Genomic DNA, 24,282 nt, shown 5'->3' on the forward strand with positions numbered 1-24,282 from the left:
CGATGCCATCCAGCCATCTCATTCTCTGTCGTCCCCTTCTCCTCCCGCCCCCAACCTTTCCCAGCATCAGAGTCTTTTCCAGTGAGTCAACTCGTTGCATGAGGTGGCCAAAGTATTGCAGTTTCAGCTTTAGCATCAGTCCTTCCAATGAACACCCAGGATTGATCTCCTTTAGAATGAACTGGTTGGATCTCCTTGCAGTCCAAGGGACTCTCAAGAGTCTTCTCCAGCACCACAGTTCAAAAGCATCAATTCTTCGGCGATCAGCTTTCTTCACAGTCCAACTCTCACATTCATACATGACCACGGGAAAAACCAGCCTTGACTAGACGGACTTAGAGAAAGCATTTATAGTTGCCAGGGGAGGGATAGAGGGAAGGGATAGTTAGAGTTTGGGATCAATATGTATACAGTGCTACATTTTAAATGTATGGCCAGCAAGGGCCTACTGCACAGGGAACACTACTCAATGTCATGTGGCAGCCTGGATGGGAGGGAAATTTGGGGGAGAGTGGATACATGTATATGTATGGCTGAATCCCTTTGCTGTCCACCTGAAACAATCACATCGTTACCCAGCTGTATACCCTAATACAAAATAAAAAGTTAAAGGAAAAAAATAGATAACTTTATGTGAATGACTTCCCTCACCTCCCATATCTCATTCCTCAAAGTAGGCCTGATTATTACCATTTCACAAAAGAGGGAAAATATCACATAGGTAGCAGAGGCCCAAGCCCAGCACTTGACCTGCTTCCATCAGTCCTCATGCTGGGCCATTCTGTTCCCAGGTCCTGATGGTGCACCTCACCTGCTTCCCTGAAACACGCCCTGCCTAACATGTCAGGTGTAACACCTACATTCTCTCTTCTCAGCTCACATAAAGCACAGTCTATGTGCAATATTGTGTTAGCTTCCGATGTATAGAAAGTGATCCAATTATGTATATTTCTCAGATTATTTTCTATTATAGGTTATTGTTGTTCTTCAGTCACTCAATTGTGTCCGACTCTCTGCAACCCCCATGGACTGTAGCCTACCAGAATCCTCTGTCCATGTGATTCTCCAGGCAGAAATACTGGAGTGGGTTGCCATTTCCTTCTCCAGGAGATCTGCCCAACCCAGGGATTGAACCCATGTCTCCTGCATTGGCAGGCAGATTCTTTACCACTGAGCCACCAGGGAAACCCATTATAGGTTATTGCAAGATATTAAATATAGTTCCACTTTATATAGCAAATCCCTGCTGCTTATCTATTTAATATATAGTACTTTGTATCTGTCATTCTCATACTTGTAATTTATACCCTCAACCCCCACTCCCTTTCCCCAAAGTTTGTTTGCTATGTGTGAGTCTATTTGTTTTGTATATAGAACCATTTCATTTTTTTTAGATTCCACTTATAAGTAATATCATACAATATTTGTCTTTTTCTGACGTATTTCACTTAGTATGATACTCTCTAGGTCCATCCATGTTACTGCAAATGGCAATCTTTCATTCTTTTTGTAGCTGAGTACTATTCCATGTATATATATATGTATTCCATTACATATATATATGTGTGTAATGGAATATACATCTTCTTAAACCACTCATCTGTTAATGGGCTTTTGTATTGTTTCCATGCCTTGACTTTTGCAAATAATGCTGCTGTGAACATTGGGATACTTGTATCTTTTTTCATTAGAGTTTTCATCTTTTCCAAATATGTGCCCATGAATGGGATTGCTGGATCATATGATGGCTCTGTTTTTCGTTTTTTAAGGAACTTTCACATTGTTTTCCATAGTGACTGAACCAATTTACATTCCCACCAACAGGTCAGGAGGGTTCTCTTCTCTCCACACCCTTTCCAGAATTTATAATCTGTAGACTTTTTGATGATGGCCATTCTGACTTATGTGAGATGATACTACATTGTGGTTTTGATTTGCATCTCTCTAATAATTAGCCATGTTGAGCATCTATTCATGTGCCTGTTGGCCATCTGTATGTCTTTTTATTTTAATTTATTTATTTTAGTCAGAGGCTAATTACTTTACAATATTGTAGTGGTTTTTGCCATACACTGATATGAATCAGCCATGGATGTACATGTGTTCCCCATCCTGACCCTCCCTCCCACCTTCCTCCCCATCCCATCCCTCAGGGTCATCCCAGTATACCAGCCCTGAGCACCCTGTCTCATGCATCGAACCTGGACTAGCAATCTGTTTCATATATGATAATATACATGTTTCAATGCTATTCTCTCAGATCATCCCACCCTTGCCTTCTCCCACAGAGTCCAAAAGACTGTTCTATACATCTGTGTCTCTTTTGCTGTCTCGCATATAGGGTTATCATTACCATCTTTCTAAATTCCATATATATGTGTTAGTATACTGTATTGGTGTTTTTCTTTCTGGCTTACTTCACTTTGTATGATAGGCTCCAGTTTCATCCACCTCATTAGAATTGATTCAAATGTATTCTTTTTAATGGCTGAGTAATATTCCATTGTGTATATGTACCACAGCTTTCTTATCCATTTGTCTGCTGATGGACATCTAGGTTGCTTCCAGGTCCTGGCTGTTATCAACAGTGCTGCAATGAACATTGGGGTACATGTGTCTCTTTCACTTCTGGTTTCCTCAGTGTGTATGGCCAGCAGTGGGATTGCTGGGTCATATGGCAGTTCCAGTTTTAGTGTTTTAAGGAATCTCCACACTGTTCTCCATAGTGGCTGTACTAGTTTGCATTCCCACCAACAGTGTAAGAGGGTTCCCTTTTCTCCACACCCTCTCCAGCATTTATTGTTTGTAGATTTTTGGATAGCAGCCATTCTGACTGGCATGACATGGTACCTCATTGTGGTTTTGATTTGCATTTCTCTGATAATGAGTAATGTTGAGCATCTTTTCATGTGTTTGTTAGCCATCTGTATGTCTTCTTTGGGGAATGGTCTGTTTAGTTCTTTGGCCCATTTTTTGATTGGGTTATTTATTTTTCTGGAATTGAGCTGCAGGAGTTGCTTGTATTTTTTGAGATTAATTCTTTGTCAGTTGCTTCATTTGCTATTATTTTCTCCCATTCTGAAGGCTGTCTTTTCACTTTGCTTGTAGTTTCCTTTGTTGTGCAAAAGCTTTTAAGTTTAATTAGGTCCCATTTGTTTAGTTTTGCTTTTATTTCTATTACTCTGGGAGGTGGGTCATAGAGAATCCTGCTGTGATTTATGTCGAAGAGTGTTTTACCCATGTTTTCCTCTAGGAGTTTTATAGTTTCTGCTCTTACGTTTAGATCTTTAATCCATTTTGAGTTTATTTTTGTGTATGATGTTAGAAAATGTTCTAGTTTCATTCTTTTACAAATGGCTGACCAGTTTTCCCAGTACCACTTGTTAAAGAGATTGTCTTTTCTCCATTGTATATTCTTGCCTCCTTTGTCAAAAATAAGGTGTCCATAGGTGTGTGGATTTATCTCTGGGCTTTCTGTTTTGTTCCATTGATCTATATTTCTGTCTTTGTGCCAGTACCATGCTGTCTTGATGACTGTGGCTTTGTAGTAGAGCCTGAAGTCAGGCAGGTTGATTCCTCCTGTTCCATTCTTCTTTCTCAAGATTGCTTTGGCTATTCGAGGTTTTTTGTATTTCCATACAAACTGTGAAATTATTTGTTCTAGTTCTGTGAAAATTACCATTGGTAGCTTGATAGGGCGGAGAAGGCAATGGCAAGCCACTCCAGTACTATTGCCTAGAAAATCCTATGGATGGAGGAGCCTGGTAGGCTGTAGTCCATGGGGTCGCTAAGGGTCGGACACGACTAAGCGACTTCACTTTCACTTTTCACTTTCACACATTGGAGAAGGAAATGGCAACCCACTCCAGTGTTCTTGCCTGGAGAATCCCAGGGATGGGGGAGCCTGGTGGGCTTCCGTCTAAGGGGTCACACAGAGTCGGACACGACTGAAGTGACTTAGCAGCAGCAGCAGCAGCAGCTTGATAGGGATTGCTTTGAATCTATAGATTGCTTCGGATAGTATACTCATTTTCACTATATTGATTCTGCCAATCCATGAACATGGTATATTTCTCCATCTATTTGTTTCCTCTTTGATTTCTTTTATCAGTGTTTTTTATGTCTTTTTTGGAGAAATATGTTTAGATTTTTGCCCATTTTTTGATTGGATTGTTTGGGTTTTTGATATTGAGTTGTATGAGCTATTTGTTTATTTTGGACATTAACCCCTTATCAGTTTCATCATTTGCAAATATTTTCTCCCATTCTATAGATTGTCTTTTTGTTTGTTGGTGGTTTCCTGTGGTCCCTTTTTCAGTGAAATACTGTATTAGCCAAAACTCAGTGTCCATTTTCCTAAAATGTTGAGGCAAATTTGATTTCAGTTCAGTTCAGTCGCTCAGTCATGTCTGACTGTTTGCGACCCCATGAACTGCAGCACACCAGGCCTCCCATTGAGTCAGTGAGGCCATGCAACCATCTCATCCTCTGTCATTCCCTTTTCCTCCTGCCTTCAAACTTTCCCAGCATCGGGGTCTTTTCAAATGATCAAGACCATCCCCAAGAAAAAGAAATGCAAAAAGGCAAAATGGTTGTCTGAGGAGGCCTTACAAATAGCAATGAAAAGAAGAGAAGAAAAAGGCAAAGGAGAAAAGGAAAGATATACCCATTTGATGCAGAGTTCCAAAGAATAGCAAGGAGAGATAAGGAAGCCTTCCTCAGTGCAAAGAAATAGAGGGGAAACAACAGAATAGGAAAGACTAGAGATCGCTTCAAGAAAATTAGAGATACCAAGGGAACATTTCATGCAAAGATGGGCACAATAAAGGACAGAAATGGTAGGGACCTAACAGAAGCAGAAGATATTAAGAAGAGGTGGCAAGAATACACAGAAGAACTGTACAAAAAAGATCTTCATGACCCAGATAATCACAATGGTGTAATCACTCACCTAGAGCCAGACATCCTGGAATGAGAAGTCAAGTGGGCCTTAGGAAGCATCACTATGAACAAAGCTAGTGGAGGTGATGGATTTCCAGGTGAGCTGTTTCAAATCCTAAAAGATGACACTGTGAAAGTGCTGCACTCAATATGCCAGCAAATTTGAAAAACTCAGCAGTAGCTGCAGGACTGGAAAAGGTCAGTTTTCATTCCAGTCCCAAAGAAAGGCAATGCCAAAGAATGCTCAAATTTGATTTACGCCTCCTTGATTTATTCATGCACATTTTGGTAGCAATGTTCTATGCAGTGCATTTGTTTCACCCAATGTGGCTTTGCATTCCTGGGCCAGCAGCTCTTGCCCTTGCGAATGTGCAACAGTGTTGGGTCGGCTACTTCTCGGTGCTCTCACTCCAGGCCCTACTCTGCACCCGAGCCAGGGATGCATGACACCTGCCCCACATCAGGCACTGGGCTCAGTGCTGAGAGCCCAGCTATGAGCACAGCAGATTAAAGTAAAGTATTCCATGATACTTGAGAGGCTTGAAACTGTACTCGCTAAAATTAGCTGCTTCTTACAGAACATAATAAAAAATAGAAACAGTCAGTGAACATTGGCTCCACCCATGAGACTGAGTCACAGGATTAACAGTGTTCTTCTCCTCTCAATTACATTTTCACTTAAATGAATTATATACCATCTAACCCAGCATACTAGTTAACAAGACATCAGACCTGGATAAAAATTGAAGTTAACCCAAAAAGAAGAAACTCAGTTGTAGTAGCATATTCTGACCTTCACACTTGAAAATGACAATACAGACACACTCCCAGCTAGACACCGAATTTTGTTTAGGAACAAAAATACAAATGGCACCTTGCTATCAAGTAGATACTATGTGACACATGCTGTGCTCGGTATTTTACATATATTTCTATTCATCGTCACAATAACCCTACAAAGATTTAGCCCCATTTTCTGCACAGTCTCTAGGCAGAGACTATATGAATTGAAGTCTAAGAGACCAAGGAGGGGCTGGTGGTTGCAGAGGGAGAGCTCAGACCCCTCACTCTCTCGTTCCAAAGCTTGTAGGCTTTTCTCTACCCTGAGTGACTGTCAAGTTTTATATCTTTAGACCTGCAGCCTCTTATCCTCAGTAAAATTCTATGCCAACTCTTACAAATTAGCTAGCCAAGAGTAAAGCTGTTCTGGTTAAATGAAGCTGGGGTTGAGGGATAGAAGGCTGCCCGCCACCAGAGGCTGGCCCAAGATCCTCATAGGACACTGGGGCCTGCAGAATCTTTGAGGAGCTCCCCTCTGTGCCATGCTGTTTAGCTGCACACATGCTTTGCATGGTCATGTGGAACCAGTGACAGACCTTCCCACAGTGAGATCTGCTCGGTGACAGGCCACTATACCATGGAAAAACATGCATATTGAGGGTCACAAGAAAGGGATCATTGGGTGCTGCAGACACAGGCTGGATTAGACCTGAATGAATTAACTTTTCAGTTTTACACTCTATAAAGAGAGAAGTTGGAGAGATTTCAAAGGAAAGAGTCACCAAGCGGTTGAAAGAGAGGGCAGGAGATAGTAACAGAGAAGAGTGGATTTGACATAAAAGATATGGGCATATTCACCCTATGATGGCTGTCAGGCATGGGCAGCGATTCCAGAACAAGAATGGAGATACCATGTCACCCTAGAGGAATTTAATCAGAACAGGGAGCATTACCGAACTCTTAGATTGTTTAGGCAAACGATTTCTTTCCATTGAGAAATTTAAAAGCAGGAAGCAAAGGTTTATAAATAAGTTTTGGAGTAGATCTTGAAGGCTTCTTCAGCATCTGTGCTTCCACAGGCACCAAGGAGAACATTAAAGAACCTCCGAGGCACCACCAATGTTGTACAGAAAGAGTCCTCAGAGGGCAGAAATATCCGCAGGCACTCAGGGCAGCTCCATCTGGGTTCAGATTCCAGATTTCTCACTTCCTAACTGCTTGCTTTTATGCCCGTTTTTCAGCTATTTAAAGTCTCAGTTTACTCATGTATCAAATAGTAGATAATAGGACCTACATCATTAGTTTTCCATAAAAATAAAATAGGAAACTCTTATATAAACTGCATTGTTTGACATCTTGAACACAGGAAAGTACTTAATAAATATCAGCAAATATTATTATTATCAAGTTTATTTTTTAACGTTATTGATAGGTGCACAAAGAACTAGGAAAGTTTTGTGTATGATTCAGGATTTAGCTGGATCATATTCTAGGTGTCTACACAGCTGCTTTGATATAAAGAAAAATTTTAAGTGGCATTAACCAAGGTCTGTCTAGTCAAGGCTATGGTTTTTCCAGTAGTTATGGATGGATGTGAGAGTTGGACTGTGAAGAAAGATGATCGCCGAAGAATTGATGCTTTTGAACTGTGGTGTTGGAGAAGACTCTTGAGAGTCCCTTGGACTGCAAGGAGATCCAGCCAGTCCATTCTAAAGGAGATCAGTCCTGGGTGTTCATTAGAAGGACTGATGCTAAAGTTAAAACTCCAATACTTTGGCCACCTCATGTGAAGAGTTGAGTCACTGGAAAAGACTCTGATGCTGGGAAGGATTGGGGGCAGGAGGAAAAGGGGATGACAGAGAATGAGATGGCTGGATGGCATCACCAACTCGATGGACATGAGTTTGAGTGAACTCCGGGAGTTGGTGATGGACAGGGAGGCCTGGTGTGCTGTGATTCATGGGGTCGCAGAGAGTCGGACATGACTGAGTGACTGAACTTAACTGAACATAAGAAAAATTTGCTTCATAGATATATTCTTTTATAAAGATAAGGAATGATCTAAACAATTTTTTAAAATCACCTATGTGGGTTCCTTAATTGAAATGGTCTTTATGACCCTTAAATCGAGGAAGCCTACAAAGAGTCTGAGGACTAAAAATATATGCCATTGTGGAGCCTATGGCTTCTGAGCTGGAGAGGTTTTACACTCTATTTAAGGTCATTTGGGGTTGGTCTAAGTAAAGCTTAAGGAATCAGAGTTTTTACCTAGACTCAGAAACTCCTCTGCCTAAGTCTCAACAGATTGAAAAACAATGTATAACTTTAAAGCAATTGGAATTAGTTTCATTTTACCACATAGACCAGAATTGATATTCCCAAAATGAGTGTTGCATTCAAAGGTGTCACCTAGGGAGGCTACAAACTTATTTTGTTATTGCCCCCAGAATTCAAAAGATTTTGGAAACTTCTCTTTCAGAACTGTACTCAGCAAATTATGAGCCACTAGCAAATCAGTCTTGTAACACTGTTTTAACACCTCATTCTTTTTCTCAAATATCACCCATGTACATCCCACAGACTTGGCTTCCAGTGACTATTAACTGTTTCCAGAATACAAATTCACCACCCAAAGACAGAGAGCTGGCTAAGGATATATAAAGCAGTGTCTCACGGGCGCTGGGGAGAATCCTGTAGGGAAGTTCCCAGATATTTATTCCAAGTAAAAGCAGCATTATTGAAATAAGTGTACAGCTGCTCGGAAGCCCCAGCCTGGAAAGAGACAACATTTGGACAAGTATGTTCTGGCATGTTCAGTATAAGTAATCAGATTCATGACTTCAAGGTCACACATCAAGTTGGAGATTTTGTCTCTGATTTGAGCCAAAGTTTACAGAGTTGATGGAATCTTTTTATAATGTACGGTAAAGGACAATGTTGAACTAAATCTGATGGAGAGAGTGTCTGATGAACTGTGGATGGAGGTTCGTGACATTGTACAGGAGACAGGAATCAAGACCATCCCCAAGAAAAAGAAATGCAAAAAAGCAAAATGGCTGTCTGAAGAGACCTTACAAATAGCTGTGAAAAGAAGGGAAGTGAAAAGCAAAGGAAAAAAGGAAAGATATACCTATTTGAATGCAGAGTTCCAAAGAGTAGCAAGGAGAGATAAGAAAGCCTTCCTCAGCGATCAATGCAAAGAAATACAGGCAAACAATAGAATGGGAAAGACTAGAGATCTCTTCAAGAAAATTAGAGATACCAAGGGAACATTTCATGCAAAGATGGGCTCAATAAAGGACAGAAATGGTAGGGACCTAACAGAAGCAGAAGATATTAAGAAGAGGTGGCAAGAATACACAGAAGAACTGTACAAAAAAGATCTTCATGACCCAGATAACCACGATGGTGTGATCACTCACCTAGAGCCAGACATCCTGGAATGTGAAGTCAAGTGGTCCTTAGGAAGCTTCACTACGAAGAAAACTAGTTGAGGAGATGGAATTCTAGTTGATCTATTTCAAATCCTTAAACATGACACTGTGAAAGTGCTGCACTCAGTATGCCAGCAAATTTGGAAAACTCAGCATTGGCCACAGGACTGGAAAAAGTCAGTTTTCATTACAACCCCAAAGGCAATGCCAAAGAATGCTCAAACTATTGCACAATTGCACTCATCTCACACGCTAGTCAAGTAATGCTCAAAATTCTCCAAGCAAGGCTTCAGCAATACGTGAACTGTGAACTTCCAGATGTTCAAGCTGGTTTTAGAAAAGGCAGAGGAACCAGAGATCAAATTGCCAACACCTGCTGGATCTGGGAAAAAGCAAGAGAGTTCCAGAAAAACATCTATTTCTGCTTCATTGACTATGCCAAAGCTTTTGACTGTGGATCACAATAAACTGTGGAAAATTCTGTAAGAGACAGGAATACCAGACCACCTGACCTGCCTCTTGAGAAACCTGTATGCAGATCAGGAAGCAACAGTTAGAACTGGACATGGAACAACAGACTGGTTCCAGATAGGAAAAGGAATACGTCAAGGCTGTATCTTGTCACTCTGCTTATTTAACTTATATGCAGACTACATCATGAGGAACGCTGGGCTGGAAGAAGCACAAGCTGGAATCAAGACTGCCAGGAGAAATATCAGTAACCTCAGATATGCAGATGACACACCACCCTTATGGCATAAAGTGAAGAAGAACTAAAGAGCTTCTTGATGAAAGTGAAAGAGGAGAGTGAAAAAGTTGTTTTAAAGCTCATTCAGAAAACTAAGATCATGGCATCCGGCCCCATCACTTCATGGCAAATAGATAGGGAAACAGTGGAAACAGTGGCTGACTTTATTTTTCTGGGCTCCAAAGTCACTGCAAATTGTGATTGCAGCCATGAAATTAAAAGACACTTACTCCTTGGAAGGAAAGTTATGACCAACCTAAACAGCATATTAAAAAGCAGAGACATTACTTTGTCAACAAAGGTCCATCTAGTCAAGGCTATGGTTTTTCCAGTGGTCATGTGTGGATGTGAGAGTTGAACTGTAAAGAGAGGTGAGCACAGAAGAATTGATGCTTTTGACTTGTGGTGTTGGAGAAGACTGTTGGGAGTCCCTTGGACTGCAAGGAGATCCAACCAGTCCATCCTAAAGGAGATCAGTCCTGGGTGTTCATTGGAAGGACTGATGTTGAAGCTGAAACTCCAGTACTTTGGTCACCTGATGCAAAGAGCTGACTCATTTGAAAAGACCTTGATGCTGGGAAAGATTGAGGGCAGGAGGAGAAGGGGACGACAGAGGATGAGATGGTTGGATGGCATCACCGATTCAATGGTCATGGGTTTGGGTGGACTCCGGGATTTGGTGATGGACAGGGAGGCCTGGTGTGCTGCAGTTCATTGGGTCACATAGTCGGACATGACTAAGCGACTGAACTGAACTGAACTGAACTAAATTAAGAAAGTTCTCAGTCTTTTGCCATGACCAATAATAAATACAATCCTCAGTTCAATTAAAAGGGACTAAATTCAAAACAAATCATTTCTTTTTACAAGATGAGAGTAACATAGAATTCATGCCAGGGAGAGCTATTGAAACACTCTGAATTTGAAAATAGGATGGATCAATTTATGACTGTTCACATAAAATTTGAAGCTCTGTAAGCCCAGATCGTGATTTAAAGATAATAAAATCTCATGCTTCAGGGTGTAAGCTAATCACCTGCAAGTACCAAGAAGAATTTTCCTTCCAGAAGTAACAATGCGCAATTGAGTAAGTGCATAAATTTTGTTTAATTTCCAATGCATCAAGTGTTGGTCAGTGCTGGAAACAAGAATCAAATTAGATGGACTATTAATCTGATTTGGTTCAGCAACTCCTATATTGTTGCTTCCACTGAGCTTTATGTCTTATGTTTATGCTTTGCTATTTTAAATAACAATTGCTTTGTCAATCTTTCATTTTTATAGCACTTATCATCCTAGAAAGGGAGCATTTATACACTATGCAATATTATCTTCATAATGCAAAGTAAATGGGATTGAAATTATCTCGGGCAATCAACAACTTGATTAATACGAAGTAGTTTGATGTTTATAGAGTTGTATCCTTTGTGAAAAACTACTGGAAAGACCCAAAATGTCTCTGCTTGCCCCCCTCCCTGAACATACACAGACCATTTTGCCTATAGAAAACATCTTTTAGAATCAGTGGCCCAAAAGAAAACAGGAACTAGAACTTACTCATAAACCAGTAACAAGTACACACTCACCCCCATGAAAATGTCACATTCAAGGGCTGATTTTCAGTTGTGTATATACACTGATAGAATTACATTTGGCAGGTGACTGACACAAAACACACACCACTAAGTAAAAGTGGTTAATGCATTTGGAATTAGAAACAAATTTAAATGATTTAGTTTGAATGAGAAAGTAATTCTAGTTTCTGAATGGAAAGCATAATGATCTTCATATACAATATCATTATTTGCAAAATGATATCACAAAAGAATCAGACATGACTTAGCAACTAAAGCAACAACAACAAACCTTGCTTTCATAGTTTAATTCGAAGAAAATGATGGTGAGAGTATATTAAACTTAGGATTTCTTCATATTTCCATTTAATCAGATAATGAATTCATGACACTGTTATGGAAAATGAACTTGTTTTGCCTATCTTCCAAAACAGTGAAACAACTCTGTGTCTATTTATTAGTCTGATTAAGAATTAATGAGAAGTGAGGCCCAAGCAAGTTTTTTCCCTGCCTAAATGAGTGGATCTCTACATAAAGATATAAATTCTCAAGACAGGGGTGAAACACAGTAAGCTTCCCTGCTTCCTGCCATCCATCCTGGCCCAGTGGGGAGCAGAGCCCACGGGATCCAACGAAACAGCAAAGCTAGGCTTGTAATCTCCCACTTCTTCCAAAAGGGTGTGGTTCATGATGAGAGCAGACAGTGAAGAGCAATCTGATATTCTCTGAGTTTTCAAAGATTTGAAGACCTGCTTCTTAGAAAGAGGAATGGTGTGTCTCGTCAGTAGTCTCAGCAAGGGCAACAGTGACTACTCCCAGTATTGTTCAAGGACAGTCATTCAGTCACTCAGCAAATATGTTTGTCTTCTCTGTACTTGGCACTGTAACAGATGGGACACACAAGCTTCTAGTCCCAACCTTTAAACAACCCTTTCCTGGGAATTCCCTGGTGGTCCAGTGGTTAGGATTCAGCACTCTCACTGACAGGTCCCAGTTTCAGTCCCTGATAGGGGAACTAAGATCCCACAAGCCATGCAGCCCCCCAGAAAACATCCTTTCCTGATGGTGCAGGAAATTATGGCGAAGAGAAAATGCAGGAAGAGAACCCCAATGGAGTGCCTGCCATGCTTAGGCACATGGCTAGTTTCATTATTTATCTTGTTATATTCAGCGACTTCAAAAGTGTAGGGAAAACATGTGACTTCCCAAAAATTTTTCTGTGTGTATTAAAAATTGTTTCAAGTGTTGTCTAAATCCTTAGTTTTGGAAATCTGTTTGACTTGTTACAGTCCTTGCAGTGATTAAAAAATACTACTCTTTCAAAATAGGCTTAACAGTACTGATCTCTTCATGCTTTAGAATGGAGAAGACAAATGACAAACAAATGGCTGAATAGACAAAATGTTTTGTGTTTCAGCTCAGTCACTCAGTCATGTCCGACTCTTTGCAACCCCATGGACTGCAGCACACCAGGTTTCCCTGTCTATCACCAACTCCCTGAGCTTACTCAAACTCATGTCCATCAAGTCAGTGATGCCATTCAACCATCTCATCCTCTGTCATCCCCTTCTCCTCCTGCCTTCAATCTTTCCCAGCATCAGGGTCTTTTCCAGTGAGTCACTTCTTCATGTCAGATGGTCAAAAGATTAGAGTTTCAGCTTCAGCATCAGTCCTTCCAATGAATATTCAGGACTGATTTCCTTTAGGATTGCCTGGTTTGATCTCCTTGAAGTCCAAGGGACTCTCAAGAGTCTTCTCCAACCTCACAGTTCAAAAGCATCAATTCTTAGGCACTCAGCTTTCTTTATAGTCCAATTCTCACATTCATACATGACTTCTGGAAAAACCATAGCTTTGACTAGACAGACCTTTGTTGGCAAAGTGATGTCTCTGCTTTTTATTTTTATTTTTTTTTGAACAGAGGAAAATTTATGCGTCGAACCTGGACTGGTCACTTATGATAATATACATGCTACAATTCCATTCTCCCCAATCATTCCACCTTCACCCTCTCCCACAGAGTCCCAAAGACTGTTCTAAATGCCTATGTCTCTTTTGCAGTCTCTTATACAGGGTTCAGGTTACCATTTTTCTAAATTCCATATATATGCGTTAATATACAGTATTGATGTTCTTCTTTCTGGCTTACTTCACTCTGTAAAATTGGCTCCAATTTCTCTGCTTTTTAATATACTGTCTAGGTTGGTCATAACTTTTCTTCCAAGGTGCAAGCATCTTTTAATTTCATGACTGCAGTCACCATCTGCAGTGATTTTGGAACCCCAAAATATAAACAGTTTCCATTGTTTCCCCATCTATTTGCCATGCAGTGATGGGACCGGATGCTATGATCTTAGTTTTCTGAATGTTAAGCTTTAAGCCAACTTTTTCTCTCTCCTCTTTCATTTTCATCAAGAGGCTCTTTAGTTCTTCTTCACTTTCTGCCATAAGAGTGGTGTCATCTGCGTATCTGAAATTATTGATATTTCTCCCGGAAGTCTTGATTTTGTGTTTAGTTACCATGAGAAAAGAGAATCTTCTCAAAGTCAGCAGTGAAGTATCTCAAGTAGGTTTCTATCTGTGTCTGTGTGTCTGTCTTTATCTCTACACAGTATAGAAAGTGGAATTCAGGAGAATTTGATTCATGGTTTATTTTGAATTTTGCCTTACTGTGTCAAGAAAAGTGAAAGTGTTAGTTCCTCAGTCATGTCCGACTCTTTGCAGTTCCATGGACTGTAGCCTACCAGGTTCCTCTATCCATGGAATTCTCCAGGCAAGAATACTGGAGTCAGTTTCCATTCCTTTCTCCAGGGGATCTTCTCAACCCAGAGATCAAACCTGGGTCTCCTGGATTGCAGGCAGGTTCTTTACTGTCTGAGCCACCAGGGAAGCCCTATGCCTTAGCAATTCTAGGCTACAGTTGAAAAGTTACCAATTTGCTAATTCCTTCAAGAAATGGTGTCACCATTCTTGACCTAGAATATGAAATTCTCTATACAGATAGTATTCTGGTAAACATGAAACAAAGGATAATTTTGATGTTACACCTAGACGGATGTAATTTAAGTATGTATTTGGGGGCAGTACAAATTAGTTTATTTGAGGCATGAGATATGACTATTCAAATTGAAATGTGTGTTCTCTTTGTCATTTTAGCTATGTTTCTGTAATTTATTAATTCATCTTCTGAATTAGTTTCCAATTGAAGACTATTTCAGTGCAATGACCCACTGAGGAAAGACTTCTCTGGTAGTCCCTCAGAAATTCACAGTGTGCATTACACACTGAAGTCTGACAAGTCCCACAGGAGAGGAGCCCTCCTAACCCCCCTTGACCCAGTGCTTTTCCCACACATATTTTGTCATGGAAACTTGTTTTTGAAGGACATTTATTTTTCCACAAATCCCTCTAATACAGTTTGGAAACTGTGTTGGGGGCAAACTCCCTCAAACTTTTTTTATCCCTAAAACTGCTCACCAGGACTGACTTCTGGTCCATGAAGCCAGCCCACCTGCTTGCTGAGCGTCTGTACCTACTACAGTTAGTGATTTCTAAATGTACCATAAGTACTAGCTTGGCCAAAAATTCATTTGACTTTTTTTCCATAAGATGGTACCTAAAAACCTGGACAAACGTTTTAGCCAACCCAATATAGCACCTTTAGGCTTGTTTAAATATTGTTGGAATGCCTAAGATGAGTGTATGAACATATCTGAACATGTCTCTTTGTCTTCACATACACACACCCATGCACACACACGCTCAGGATACCTATCTACAGCTCTGTGTGCACCATGTCACTAGATAATGATGTGATTATTGGCTCCAGAAATAAAAAGTGAAAACGTTTTACAATGACATATATTTTATAATTTTAATAGTATAGGAATTGTGAGTGATTTTTCTTCTGTTTAAGAAATTAAAGCAACTATAAAGCGAAAAGGAAGATGCACTAACATGTATTGATTTTTGTAGCTCTCTTGGTCGTTGTGTGATTGTTCCTTTCCTGTATGAAGTTGGCGCCGTGTGTGACTAAATATGAAATTAGCCCTTCCACAACTGGGAAAAGAAGTGAGAATGCAGCACAGTGAAAACACTTTCCCACATGACTTAAACACACAGACAAGTACATAATCTTCTTGGCATATATGGGATGATTTTTGAGGCATATCACTGCAGTCTGTGTTATTCTGATGTAAAACAAGTCACTGTTTACACAGCCTGAGTTAATCCATTTGACCTTTTCCTTTAATTGTTCACTGCTCTGCATACCAGGAATAAGAATTTTTAAATGGAAGCAAAAAAAATGACTCAATTTTTTTTTTTATCAATTGAAAGTACCTTTTAGGTACTACATTTAGTAAAACTTTTTTGATCCAAAGCCTTCCTTGAAAATTTTTGTGAACAATTTTTTACCTGTTTCATGTTAATGCAGAAGACAGGGAGTCAATGTCTACTCCTGTTTCAGAAAACTGCATCACTACTAACACAGATAAATATAATGAGAAAGTTCTTTGGAGGAGCTTGAATTCTTTAGGGCTCTCCTTACTATCTACTCTGCATGGAGTAATCAGGGTCTCACAGGACCCCACATCTCCATGGTTGATGTATTTTTAGAGATGTCATTCAGGTCATTTCTATGCAGAGAGTATGTGAGGCCACCAGTCCAGCACCCCAGCCTGGCCTCCTGCAGTCAGCACACATACATAACCGTTCTTCCTATGGCTCTCACTCAATCCCCTACACTGTGAGGAGGAAGTGAGTTGTGTTGCTGGCTGACTTGTGCAATGAAGTCCCTACACGGAGTTTCCTGTCACTGTGTGTGATGAACCAGGCTCCTGAAAGTGCCTGAGCTGCACAGACTGAGCAGGGGGAGCCCAGGAAGGCCCCGCTGTGCTGGGTAACGAGAGGCTCGTGTTGACTTATTGATGGAAGAAGCATGACATCAGAGGCACTGAATAAGGTCACAGATGCATCCTCAAGATCTTATTTTGACCAACTGACTTTTTTCTCCAGAAAGAAATTTCGGCATCTTCTTTCTCTACCTGGTTTCACTTTTTACCATTTTTTTTGCAGTCTCTTCCTCTCAGCAAAAGTAGGAGGCAGGTTCATACCCAAGAAGAAACACCTTGGGGTTCACTCTTGATACTTTTCAGCTTCCACTGAAATGTCTAGTTTTTAAGTCAATTAAAAAGATATTAGGAAATGACCATTTGAAGGTGTGTAAAAAAATTCGGGAAAAATTGTATTAATTTATGATGGAGTCTAAAATTTCTGAGAGAGATTATTTTTATCCAGTTCATTATTGAGGACAATTCATCACCAACTCTTTTAAAAAATCAAGATGAGCTCTCCGGTTACTTTGAAGATATATTAATGTGGTTTTATATGACTTCAGAAAGGTATTTTTGAACTCTTTCTTCCTTATCCATTTCCATCAACCAACATTGTTTTCTTTATGCAATATCTAATGTCAAGGCTCTTTGAGAATATAAAAAGGAAAAATAAAAAGCGAAGCATCTAGTCAACAGAAAAACTCCCTCACTGACTCTTCCCTTCCAAGTGAGCCACACTAGCAGTTCCTGGTAGGACACTGACTGCATCCACCGCACGCACCCCTCATCTTTTCATCTTTGGATGATGAGAAAAGGCACCAAACTAGAGCTTAACATTTAAGCAAAGGAAAAATGTCAACATACATTGTTTTAGATTTCATAAAAGAGGTGGAATGAGCTCAGGCTTGCATAAGGTCATATGGCAAGTGACAGTGGAAGAGTTCTTGGAGTCAAGAGTATTGATCCACGTGATCGTTCATGAGTGAACTCACAGAGCATCTTGCTAAGAAAAAAACAGTGCCTGGGTGTCCGCCTCTTAACTCGGTTCCTGTTTGTGTCTCCACAGAGCTACAGCGAGCCTGTTGACGTGAAGACGGCTCAGCCTCCGCAGCTGATCAATGCCAAACCGCCGTCAGTGTTCCCCGGGCCCAGCCAGGCCCACTCAGCTCTGTACCTAAGTTCCCACTACCACCAACAACCAGGAATGAACCCTCACCTAACCGCCATGCATCCCAGTCTCCCCAGGAGCATAGCACCCAAGGCCAACAACCAAATGCCAGTGACTGTCTCTATAGCCAACATGGCCGTGTCCCCGCCTCCTCCCCTCCAGATCAGCCCCCCACTTCACCAGCATCTCAGCCTGCAGCAGCACCAGCCGCTCTCCATGCAGCAGCCTCTGGGGACCCAGCTCCCCATGCAGGTCCAGCCCGCCTTACACTCCCCCACCATGCAGCAGGTAGGTGGGGGTCGGACCCTGGGCACCCCTTCAGAGGTGCTGGGGGACCTGTTCCTCCAGTGGATTGGGTGGGGGTTCCATTCTTTGTAAGTGGAGAGAGAATGGGAATTCTTAAATACCTGCTTCCTGAAAATTAACTTGCAGGGGTGAGTCAGGCAGCCTCGCAGGATCACAACAGCTTCTGCCTTTCATAATCCCTGACTTTTTTCCCACGGTAACCATCTTTCTCGTCTCTCTGCTTTCTGCCTTTGAGTGAGGCGCATTTGTTGTTTTCAGATGTCACTACTGCTAAAGATCTCTTTGGAGTTGAGAAGTCTGCCATATATACATACACACACACACACACACACACATATATATACACATATACATATATAATCAGTGTATTGTTCAGAAATGAGAAATTCTTGATGGTACACCTGTTGAATCCAACAAATCCTGCAAGATGAAATCAGGCCGACTATTTCTGGTCAGAAGTATCAAATTTGGTACAACCTTAACAGTCCTAAGAAATGAAAATGTTAACCTAACTAGAGTTTTATTTTAAAATGGATATCTGGCTTCTACATAGATTAGAAAACACAGGACGTTTAGAAGCCTCCATGTCTACCCCACAATTATGGAAACCATTTGTGCGCAATCTTAGCTTACCTTGTCTTTGAAATCGTTTTCAAAGATTTCTGGATTTTAGTGTTATTTTAAATTTTGACAATTAGGAGCAAATGATGTAAAGTAAACTGAATATAAAGCATTTAAAAATCCTAAAAATGTGTTTAAAAAAACAGGTTAAGGTAGAAACTATAAATCATATCAAATTAACCTATCACTTTCATAATCCAATGACTTGTTCCCAGGTCTATAATTAAATATGCAGAGTCTTCCTGTAAGAGTGATATAGAAGCCCTCTGATATAGTCTATAGCTGGCCACAGTGGGGTGGAGGGGAGGCAGAAAAAGGAATCAGATATACATAGTCCCAAATCCATTTTTATTATTGTTATTATAGATAGGATTTCCAAGAGGTGACAATTACAAACCTTAATACATTACCTTACCTCCTCTTTAATTTCAGAAAATTCACAGTGCAGGTCCTGACCTTGCCTTCATCTCACAGGTGAGGAGACAGAGCTCAGCAGAGCTGACTAACTTGCCCATAGGTCAGAGCTAGAATTCAAACCTAGCTGTGTTCAGTAGTCAGATCCTGGATTCTTTTTTTATTTAATTGAAGGATAATTGCTTTACAGAATTTTGTTGTTTTCTGTTAAACCTCAATATGAATCAGCCATAGGTATACATATATCCCCTCCCTTGATTCTTAAATGCTAGGCCTGCTGCTTCTCACTCTTAATTGTTCTTGTCAATTCTTAACAGTTTCTCCTAAGACTTGGGAGGCTCTGTAAATCCTAGTTAGTGCTGAGATTAAATGATCATGGAGAGCAAAGGACTCATCTCTCTACCGAAGTCGTCTTTGGTCCCCAAGCCAAAGGATATTGATAAAGCTCAGATGGCTGACTTACCTGTTCAACAGACAAGCTGTAGACTCACTGGGAAAGAGCGACCTCCTTGTCTACGGCTTGTCTACGGCAGGTTTGTGACCAGTGAGTGACATTAATAGGGTCCTAGGGGGCACAGGTTGGAAACTAAGATCCCACATGAGTGCAGTGAAGCCGGTCTTCCCACCCCAGCTTGTGACGAAGAAAAGGACAGCCTTTATGGGAAAGGCCCCAGTGCAAGGAGAATGGGTGTGGCTTCTGCTTGAATACCCCAACTCTCTAGAGGGTTTCAGCATTTTATTTTTCAAGGCCCGGGGGGAGGGAGGGAGGGAGTGGCAGGACCTGTGATCAGTGGTGCATAACCCTCTGGTTCGCTGATGGTGAGATTAAGCAGTGGTGTCACAGGGTTAATACTGATCCTTACAATGGCAAGCCACTCCAGTACTCTTGCCTAGAAAATCCCGTGGATGGAGGAGCCTGGTAGGCTGCAGTCCATGGGGTCGCTAAGGGTCGAACTCGACTGAGCGACTTCACTTTCACTTTTCACTTTCACACATTGGAGAAGGAAATGGCACCCCACTCCAGTGTTCTTGCCTGGAGAATCCCAGGGACGGGGGAGCCTGGTGGGCTTCCGTCTATGGGGTCACACAGAGTCGGACACGACTGAAGTGACTTAGCAGCAGCAGTAGCAGCAGCATTGTCCTTCTTTCCATCAGACATTACTTTGATAAAAGGGACATTCGTGGGCTCCTTGCATTCTAATGAACCAGTAGTGTTTGAGTGAAGAGCTGAGAGACCTTCAGTCGGGTGGGGTGACTTCTGCCTAAGGGTACTATACAGTTGAAGGCCCATGTTTTGCTCTCAGTGCTGTAGTGAGGGGTGTTTCTTCTCAGAGAAAAAAATACAGGGGATGTGGTCCACTCTCCAGGTTGGGGGCCAGAGCTCTGTGCAGAGAGAACACTTTTTATTTATCCACTCAGAGACAGTTCATTGTCTATTTATACTCTGTACCTTAGATGAGCTGGATGTGACCCTGAATAGTTTTCAAACATGTCTGAATTACATAAGGCCACATTTGGAAACTCAGGAGATGTGTCTTTCCATATAGAATCTTAATAGGAAAAAATAAGGCAGATTACATTGGACAAGTTACTCATCAATATTTAAGTGAGTTCTATTATTGTATCTCAGAAAGTTTTCTCATTGAGATGGTAGGACTTGATTTTAACTTACATTAATAATAGAAGACAAAATGGCATGAACCCAAAATGGAGAGTCAGTGCAGCTGCAGAGACCATGGTAACTAAAATCACTATGATGCCTTGATCATTGTAGGTAGTCAATAAAATAACTGCTGAAGATACAAGTTAACAAATGAAGGAATAAAAAAAATGAGTTGCAGAAGCTTAAATATTAGAAGAAATTACCGGCTAGTTTGTAGAATCTCAAATCCTTAAAAGTTTAAAAATTTTTCATTTGTTCGAAAAAGATTCATTGAACCCCGTAACACATGCCAGGCGCTGGCTGAAATCGAGCAACTTCTACCCCCATGGAGCTCACATCAGAGTTGGGGGTGGAATGGAGAAGGGGAGCAGTGGGAATAAGATGAACAGGTAAGTTATTAGGATCCAATGGGAAAAATTAAACAGGGGGACAAACTGCAGGATGTGTGAATGAAGGAATAGCAGGCCTTTGGCTGGGACGGAAAAAGAAGGCATCTCAAGAGCAGACAGAGAAGAGGAGGCAGACTCTAGGAATCAGAGGGTGGGAAGGGAGTGGGGTGGATACCAGCAGGGAGCATAGCAAGAAGAAGGGACTCCTCTGGCCTGGAGGGCCAACTGGGAGGAATGTGGCTTATCCAGGACATGGAAAGGAGGCCAGTGGGGAGCATGGTGAGGAACGAGAGTGATGGGCAGTGAGGTCAGAGTCAGGGTAGATCACCGGAGACAATCCCGCAGGTTAAGAGGACTGGAAGTCTCAATGAATTGATAATCCTAAAATCAGACCACAGTTTATTGTGATCAACACAGTCAAAAGCTTTGGCATAGTCAATGAAGCAGAAATAGATGTTTTTCTGGAACTCTCTTGCTTTCTCCATGATCCAGCGGATGTTGGCTATTTGATCTCTGGTTCCTCTGCCTTTTCTAAAACCTGCTTGAACATCTGGAAGTTCACGGTTCACATACTGCTGAAGCCTGGCTTGGAGAATTTTGAGCATGACTTTACTAGCGTGTGAAATGAGTGCAATTGTGCGTAGTTTGAGCATTCTTTGGCATTGCCTTTCTTTGGGATTGGAATGAAGACTGACCTTTTCCAGTCCTGTGGCCACTGCTGAGATTTCCAAATTTGCTGGCATATTGAGTGCAGCACTTTCACAGCATCATCTTTCAGGATTGGAAATAGCTCAATTGGAATTCCATCATCTCCACTAGCTTTGTTCGTAGTGATGCCCTCTAAGGCCCACTTGACATCACATTCCAAGATGTCTGGTTCCAGGTGAGTGATCACGCCATCGTGATTATCTTTGTCATGAAGATCTTTTTTGTACAGTTCTTCTGTGTATTCTTGCAACCTCTTCTTAATATCTTCTGCTTCTTTTAGGTCCATAACATTCCTGTCCTTTATCAAGCCCATCGTTGCATGAAATGTTCCCTTGGTATCTCTAATTTTCTTGAAAAAATCTCTTGTTTTTCCTATTCTGTTGTTTTCCTCTATTTCTTTGCATTGATCGCTGAGGAAGGCTTTCTTATCTCTCCTAGCTATTCTTTGGAACTCTGCATTCAGATGCTTATATCTTTCCTTTTCTCCTTTGCCTTTCACTTCTTTTCACAGCTGTTTGTAAGGCGTCCTCAGACAGCCATTTTGCTTGTTTGCATTTCTTTTCCATGGGGATGGTCTTGGTCCCTGTCTCCTGTACAATGTCACGAACCTCCGTCCAGAGTTCATCAGGCACTCTGTCTATCAGATCTAGTCCCTTAAATCTATTTCTCACTTCCACCGTATAATCATAAGGGATTGATTTAGGTCATATCTGAATGGTCTAGTGGTTTTCCCTACTTTCTTCAATTTCAGTCTGAATTTGGCAATAAGGAGTTCATGATCTGAGCCTGTATGCAGGTCAGGAAGCAACAGTTAGAATTGGACATGGAACAACAGACTGGTTCCAAATAGGAAAAGGAGTACGTCAAGGTTGTATATTGTCACCCTGCTTATTTAACTTATATGCAGAGTACATCATGAGGAACGCTGGGCTCAAGAAGCACAAGCTGGAATCAAGATTGCTGGGAGAAATATCAATAACCTCAGATATGCAGATGACACCACCCTTATGGCAGAAAGTGAAGAGGAACTCAAAGGCCTCTTGATGAAAGTGAAAGAGGAGCGTGAAAAGTTTGGCTTGAAGCTCAACATTCAGAAAACGAAGATCATGGCATCTGGTCCCATCACTTCATGGGAAATAGATGGGGAAACAGTGGAAACAGCGTCAAGCTTTATTTTGGGGGGCTCCAAAATCACTGCAGATGCTGACTGAAGCCAGGAAATTAAAAGACCCTTACTCCTTGGAAGGAAAGTTATGGCCAACCTAGATAGCATATTAAAAAGCAGAGACATTACTTTGCCAACCAAGGTCCGTCTAGTCAAGGCTATGGTTTTTCCCGTGGTCATGTATGGATGTGAGAGTTGGACTGTGAAGAAAGCTGATCGCCGAAGAATTGATGCTTTTGAACTGTGGTGTTGGAGAAGACTCTTGAGAGTCCCTTGGACTGCAAGGAGATCCAACCAGTCCACTCTAAAGGAGATCAGTCCTGGGTGTTCATTGGAAGGACTGATGCTAAAGCTGAAACTCCAATACTTTGGCCACCTCATGCAACGAGTTGACTCACTGGTAAAGACTCTGATGCTGGGAGGGATTGGGGGCGGGAGGAGAAGGGGACGACGGAGAATGAGATGGCTGGATGGTATCACTGACTCGATGGACATGAGTCTGAGTGAACTCCGGGAGTTGGTGATGGACAGTGAGGCCTGGCGTGCTGTGATTCATGGGGTCGCAGAGAGTCGGACACGACTGAGCGACTGAACTGAACTGAACTGAACTGAAAATCAGATCCAGAGTGTCGGTCACACCTCCACGTCACTCAGTTTATTACAATCACAGCAGTCTGTCGGGCTGATGTTCATGTCATCAAAGTGGGTTGTAGAAAGCTTATGGCTGGAATTAGACCTGTTGGATTCATCATCTTTATCGAGAAGGTGTTTGCTTCCTGGCCATGTTCCCATTTTCTAACACCAAAAAAAGAAAAAGAGAAAGAGCAAGAAAGTTCATGGCTACGTATTTTTACAGTAATGTTTCATATTTTCAGCATTACTTTAGCTATTTTATTATCCTTTTGAAAATGAATGTATCCTAAAAATGATCATGTCATCCACTAGGAGTAATAGTTTTATTTTTTCTAGAATAATATTTTGTACACTAAACCCATAGGCCTGGGGTTTATTTTTTAGTCCAGTTTTCTTCCTTTTTTTCTGTTCACTATACTGTCGAATGAGGTCAAGAGAAAAAAATCATTAATATCTGTCAACTTCCTTTATAACCTTAAGAAAAAAAATCTTTGTATGATATCACACAGACAGATTTTCAATTTCCTTGTGTAATAAACAGCTGCTTTAGGATTTGGGTGTAATTTAAAGGTTTAAAAAAAATCACATTGAGATTGATGAATAAATCAGTTGTGAAGACAAAAACATTGATGCCTGTTGAAAAGACCTCTCCAGACAGGCAGGAAATGAAATTAGTTCCCAGTAAAGTGTGGATACGAGGATCATGGTTTGGTATTGCTGCAGGCATTTTTAGGACTTGATATGGTGGCACAACAAAACTGCTAGGGCTACAGAAATCTAATTAAAGAGCAAATGTCCCTTCTGACATCAAATTAATCTTTATCATGTTTCCTATTTTTATTTCAATCTGGCACCAGAAAATGAAATTTAAAATTCCAGGCATGCTACAAAACAGTTGGTGAT

The 24,282-nt window shown here is 41.1% G+C and overlaps 1 protein-coding gene across 4 annotated transcripts in view; it reads left to right on the forward strand.

The window, feature by feature from the left end:
• The window catches only part of TOX (thymocyte selection associated high mobility group box), a 330,347-nt gene that overhangs the window by 300,759 nt on the left and 5,306 nt on the right, over positions 1-24,282 (forward strand). For 3 of the 4 annotated variants that reach the window (XM_088844457.1, XM_088844456.1, XM_088844458.1), the window contains 2 exons: positions 17,379-17,768; positions 18,840-18,881. In XM_088844457.1, coding sequence (XP_088700583.1) covers positions 17,379-17,768; positions 18,840-18,881 — 432 coding nt within the window. The remainder of the gene's footprint in view (positions 1-17,378; positions 17,769-18,839; positions 18,882-24,282) is intronic. The other variant, XM_055432473.2, reaches the window with a different exon arrangement.

The sequence above is a fragment of the Moschus berezovskii genome, chromosome 16 (assembly GCF_049115385.1).
Source record: "Moschus berezovskii isolate FMDL1 chromosome 16, NW_MosBer_1.0, whole genome shotgun sequence".
Lineage (NCBI taxonomy): Eukaryota > Metazoa > Chordata > Mammalia > Artiodactyla > Moschidae > Moschus > Moschus berezovskii.